The sequence below is a fragment of the Bactrocera latifrons genome, unplaced genomic scaffold (genome assembly GCF_001853355.1).
Source record: "Bactrocera latifrons isolate USDA-ARS-PBARC rearing strain unplaced genomic scaffold, ASM185335v1 scaffold_294, whole genome shotgun sequence".
Lineage (NCBI taxonomy): Eukaryota > Metazoa > Arthropoda > Insecta > Diptera > Tephritidae > Bactrocera > Bactrocera latifrons.
Genome location: NW_017536563.1, coordinates 281,534 through 287,266, shown reverse-complemented (window position 1 = coordinate 287,266; position 5,733 = coordinate 281,534). Strand labels below are relative to the sequence as shown.

General features: G+C 36.0%; 1 protein-coding gene across 1 annotated transcript in view; it reads right to left on the bottom strand.

The window, feature by feature from the left end:
• The window catches only part of LOC108970261 (neural cell adhesion molecule 1-B), a 125,964-nt gene that overhangs the window by 32,295 nt on the left and 87,936 nt on the right, over positions 1-5,733 (bottom strand). Inside the window, exons 8-10 of the mRNA XM_018935545.1 lie at positions 4,198-4,342; positions 3,021-3,151; positions 28-187 (exon numbers count right to left, since the gene is read on the bottom strand). Coding sequence (XP_018791090.1) covers positions 28-187; positions 3,021-3,151; positions 4,198-4,342 — 436 coding nt within the window. The remainder of the gene's footprint in view (positions 1-27; positions 188-3,020; positions 3,152-4,197; positions 4,343-5,733) is intronic.

Below are 5,733 nucleotides of genomic sequence, written 5' to 3'. Positions count from 1 at the left end.
TTTTTTTTTTTCTAGATTTTTACTTACATTTTACACGCAGCGGTAGTTGGTTGCTGACAGTTTCACCCTCGTCGTTGATGGCGCTGCAAGCATAATTTCCTGCATAGTGTTTGGTGATTTTCTGCAGTACCAAACTCTGATTGGAGCGTATGACGCGAGCGGAAGTGTTRTGCTCGAGGTGAATGTTCTGCAAAAAGTTGAAAGAAAAAATAAATTGAAATATAAGTTAAATGTATGCCTTTGTATATGTAGAATGTCACCAATATATAATATGTAATTTATAAATATGTTTGAGTTATGTTATATAAAGGTATTTAAATATAAATGACAACTTTATACTCCTGAAATTTTCATTTCCACCCTCTTATTAAAAAACATTAAAGAGGTTGATTTAGTTAAACAATCTTAGCTCCTCCATCAGGTTTATTTTGGATCATTATTGGGTGAAATCGGTTGATCTTGCCGCTATTAGGGTGTAGCACTTCGTTTTATGATAACATCCTCTAACGAAAAATTCAAAAATCTTGCAGTCAAATAGGGAAGGCAAATGCAAAGAAAAGATTTGTGTTACTCGGGAATTCTTTGCTACAGAATATATGTTTGCTATGTTGGGGATAAATTTTKGATCTAATTTCGTGTAGTGATACTCCAATTTCATGAGGCAACTTGAGCCCATTTCGACAGCTAATGGGTGGTTTGACTTTTGAAATGCCATTTGTAGCGAGAGAGCTAAGAAAATGCTGATTGATATTGATAGGTGTCGGATGTCGAAGTTGTGTGATGATCTTAAGATACGGTTCCGTTTCAATATTAAGTGGCTATACCAGTGTGACGCTTTCAAACAAAGTTTTTTTTTTTTATTGGCTTTCTCTATAGCTTATATTTCCGTACATATCCTATGAAATCGGTAAGATCATATCTTAAATAGTTTTTAAATGGCAGTGTTCTAAAGAGTGACCGCTCGGAGGTGCAAACATATATAAGTGAAACTTTAAACGCTCCTTTTGTTAATTTTTAATATTTTATCGTTGGTTTTTGTATAGGAAATATCTTTAATAAAAAAAAATCTTTTCAAATTTTTTTGTTTCAGCTACTCATTCGGCCGGAATCATGCCAGCACCGGCACTTCCGAAGACAGCCCCTAACGCCGTTATATTTCAACATTTCTGTAATATAATATCTGAAAATATAGCTGAAAATATACTTTATTACGTTCAAAGAAGTTCGAAATATTCAATCGCGTACCATCTCTCGAAAAAATTCACGAAAATCGCCAAATTTTTCATGCGTCGCACTGGTATAGCTATTTAAAATTGATATCGCTGTATTATAATGGGATGTCTCGACTCATTATCTCTAACGTCGAGATACTTAATGATTGGAATGTTTTAGGTATTTGAACACTGCGGATTTACATGAAAGGGTATTCGGACCCAGTCTTAGAACTGCGGTGAGTCATAGACTAGTCTTAGTTCTCTGCGTACCAGAGTACTGTTAGTCTTRGGAAGTAGGCATCCGAATTTCAACAGCCTTATGGCCCCACTAACGATACTTCTTCTAGTATCTCATACCGTCAGTTCCCCAAATGTTTGCAGCATTGTCTTGCGGGACAACTTAATGCTTAAGAGTGATTCATTGTTTTTTGGTACCTTGCTATTATCTCGATCAGAACTTTATGTTGTTTGATCTACCGTTTTGCTGTGAATTTTACAGTGTTACACCCAGGGAAATCGTCTAATCGCACTTTGATCATCGTAAAGACAATGTAAGAGTTTACCAATRTTGATTACGTTTTTGGCTGACAGCCGTACTTCACTTTTGACAATCTTGTTCGCTATCGACATTGCTGCCTTTATGAACTTTACTCTGCAACTTTTCCAATTGCTTSAAATACTGCAGTTCTCCCGCGGATTAAAAGCTACATTAGTGACAGTAGATCACACCACTAATTTCGTAAAAATAAATAATAAATATATATTTCTTTAGATATTAACAACCAATTCTATATTGATATAGATATATTAAATATGAATACCATTCGTATTGATGATTAATGATGATGAACAATTAGCAAAACACACTGCAGAAATAAAATATGTCCCCCATCTTAAGTACAGCGCAGTCAAGTTAGGCAGAACCAAGGTATATGAGCCTACTAACTATAAAAAAGCAAAGTTTAAGGCTCTCAAATTTTKAAATATTGACACTTTATTGTCAAAAGGGCTTCATTAAGACTCTAACTCTAAGAAAACAACGTAATACCTTTTTAATTTCCTTTGTCTTAAAGTTCTGGCCTGCKTTTGGCACAATGCGGCTGGTAAAAATTTGGCTTAATTTTTAAAGCTCAACTTCATATATTTCTACTGAAAGWAAGTCAATTAACTTCTACACACATAAACCACATATGTAAATAGATTGAAAACAGCAATGAAAAAACTCCCTTGTAACACATACAAACACACATTCGTATGCTCCACAKTAGTTTAACCACATGGTTGCGTTAGCTATTTGTCTGTGTCTACGGGAAATTTTCATTTACTAAAAGTGCTTTTCGTGGCGAAATATTTGCGGAAATTCCCGATGGTTTGAGGCTATTCCCGATTGCTGCAAACTTAAATCCGGCGACACAGCCACACATAAGTAAATACCTATATCTGTGTATGTGTGTATTAGTGCCTCTGGTATACTTGGTGAGTTACAGAAAACCCATAGCGTACGCAGTCTATGAAAGCAGTGCAAAGCTAGTGATCACACACACCCTGCGGTGCTTTCAGTTTTGCCTTAACACCATTCCATCAATTCAGTGCTAAAATCCGGTTTGACTGAGCTCTGCTCAGTGCATTAAATATACTAAATGTACCGGCTCTTAGCTRCTGTCCCACATCCGGAAATATGTACATAAGTATACAGGTAARCTTACATATGTACACATATAGATACTATTTCAAATTACTATTTCAACAGCTGTAGATAAATTTACGTATATGTATAYAGTTACCGCACTCATACAAATTACTTACATTATGCAACCACAAGAGCTTCCGCCATTGAGGATTCGATTGTACGTGACACTCAAAATATACGTCGTCTCCTTCTTTAATATCATCAGGTGTGAGGGTGGAACCAAGTCGCAGCGTTACCAATGGTGGATCTGTATAGATGAAAKGCAAAGGATTTTAAGTTAGAATAAGAAATATTTAAACTATTAAAATGATGGTGAAGGATAAGCAAACAGTGTATAATTATGAAAAGATGATTAACACTTGGCACTGCTCACGTCAAGTTCCTAAATTAGAAGCGTACAAAATACMGTTTGTGCAAGAACTTAAGACGCGCTACCTTTCCAAATGACATCGCTTCGCTCTCAGGGCTCTTGAAAAATTCCAAAAAGATCCGACGTTTTCGAGCCAAATATTGTTTAGCGCTGAGGCTCAGTTCTGAATCAATGAACATGTAAGCAAGCAAAATTGCCGCATTTTGGACAAAGAGCAACTTGAAAAGATTCAAGAGCTGTCATTACRTGCAGAAAAATAACTGTTTGGTGTGTGGTAACCGTCGATTGCAATCGTTATCGTCCCATGATAATCCACTACTTGATGCCTGAAAATGAAGCTCGTGACCTCGGCGACATTTGGTTTCAATAAGACGGCGCCACTTCTCATACATCGCATCCAGCAATGGATTTATTGAAAGAACACTTCGATGAGCAGAAAATTTCACTATTTGAGCCGGTCTATTGGCCACTAAAATAGTGTGATATCACACCGTTGGCCTTTTTCCTGTGAGGATTTGTAAAGTATAAAGTCTATGCAGTAATTTCCGCCTCGATTCAGGCCTTGGAGCAAAACAACACGCATGTCGTTCGGCAGTTACCCGTCGAAATGCCCGAACGAGGTAATCTTCAAAAAAAAAAAATTCCAAATAATGATCTTTAGGATGCTAATATATATTATCCACTAAAATTGAAGTTTCTTTGCTTTTTCTTTAAAAAATTAAGGAACCTCCATATGGGTCATACTTTAAATGTATATTTTTAATTTTTATGAGTGATAAGAAGCGAGTAGAGAAATGTTGAATCGAAGAGTGCTATTATGCTTGTTAGTTAACTTTTTGATTACAAGCGACCATTGGTTTAACAGTATGGAACTGACATGACATAAAAAACACTTTTTGATGCAAAAATTTCTATATACTTACATACGACATTCAACTTCCACATTGTCTCCAAATAAAGGCCGTTCACATTTGGATTTTCAGCGCGACAAGTTATGGATTTGCCATCATCATCTGTGGTGGGCACAAAACTCAGCTCAGAGCGTGTAACATTCTTCGAGATGTCATCCTGAAAAAACAGAAACAAAAACATTATTTTACTTGGAATATCGGCAAAACCTTGGCGCATTGATTCCCTTATTTTTTTTTTTTTTTTTGTTTTTTGTTTTTGTTTGCAATGTTAGTATTTTTCTCAACAACTCAGTTAGACATGTTATTTAACGCCATTTGATTTATGCATTTCAACACGGTGGCAGCCAATTTATGTCCAACAGTGGTGAAAGTAAGTGGCACACCCACTGCATTTGCAATGCAACAGCCGACAGAAATATATTTATCACCCGCTGTACAGTTTAGCACACGAATATTTAGTTGTTTAGCAATGTAAGGAAATTTGTGCGCCACCTACTGGTAGTAGGTATATAGTAATATAGTATACCGTTATAATGCAGTACATATGTTGCAGCACTTGGCCTACCATYGGCTACAATACATTTTGTAGTGAAATTTTCATTTCCGCTTTTAAATTGCTTATTGCAAATTACATAGCAAGTGCGCTAATATTATCACACAAGTAACAAGCAATACATTTACGCGAAACCATTCATTTCAKCGGCCCCACCCAGCATATACTAGCCACACACTTGCCTATGTACATATGTATATAGATGGTTGTATAAATATGGATATGCGTGTGTGTGTGTGTGTTAAAGGGGCGCGTCCGTATTGGCCCTCATTCAATTGCCAGAGTTCTACACCGGCAACGTGGCAGCTAAAACAATGAAAGGTACACATTGCATGCTATTAATGGCACAATGAATGCAAAGTAGTTAAAGAAGGCCACGCCGCAGCAWGGCAGTTGGTGCCGCACACACTCGCACTTGTGTCAATAGATCGTGATGAGCTTAGTTGATCGAATGACGGCACACTGTGTAGAGAATATACATCGCGAGGTAAATTGAAGTTTGTAGTTTTCAAATTTTTTAGCAGATAAGTATTAACTAGTCTAAAAAGTATGAGTATAATAAGTCTCAACTAAATTTTTCTGTAAAAAAAAAAAAAAAATTCAAGAATTCTGTGATTTACGTGTTCCTTTAAGATTAACTATTTTCAGAAATCTTCGTAAAGTTTCTTAAAAAGATACGACAGAATTCAACATACCAGTAACTGTACATTGAATATGCTAGAGAAAGTATTCCATAACAAATACGAAGCCGGTGCTCTACAACAGTGATTATTTTCAATTAGTAAAGAAAGATTTGTGAAAACAAGAAATTCACTTTTTTCTCATTAAACTATGTATATCTATCGAAAAACGTAAGGGACTCCCCGAAATACAATAATGCTTTATGTACATTTTCGCTTATTTAATAAGCTTTTATAACGAATGGCAATARGCTACTCAGCATGGCAAGTTTCGGTTGGGCCCTCAGTGTATTCAGAGAATTTCGATTTTTTTTT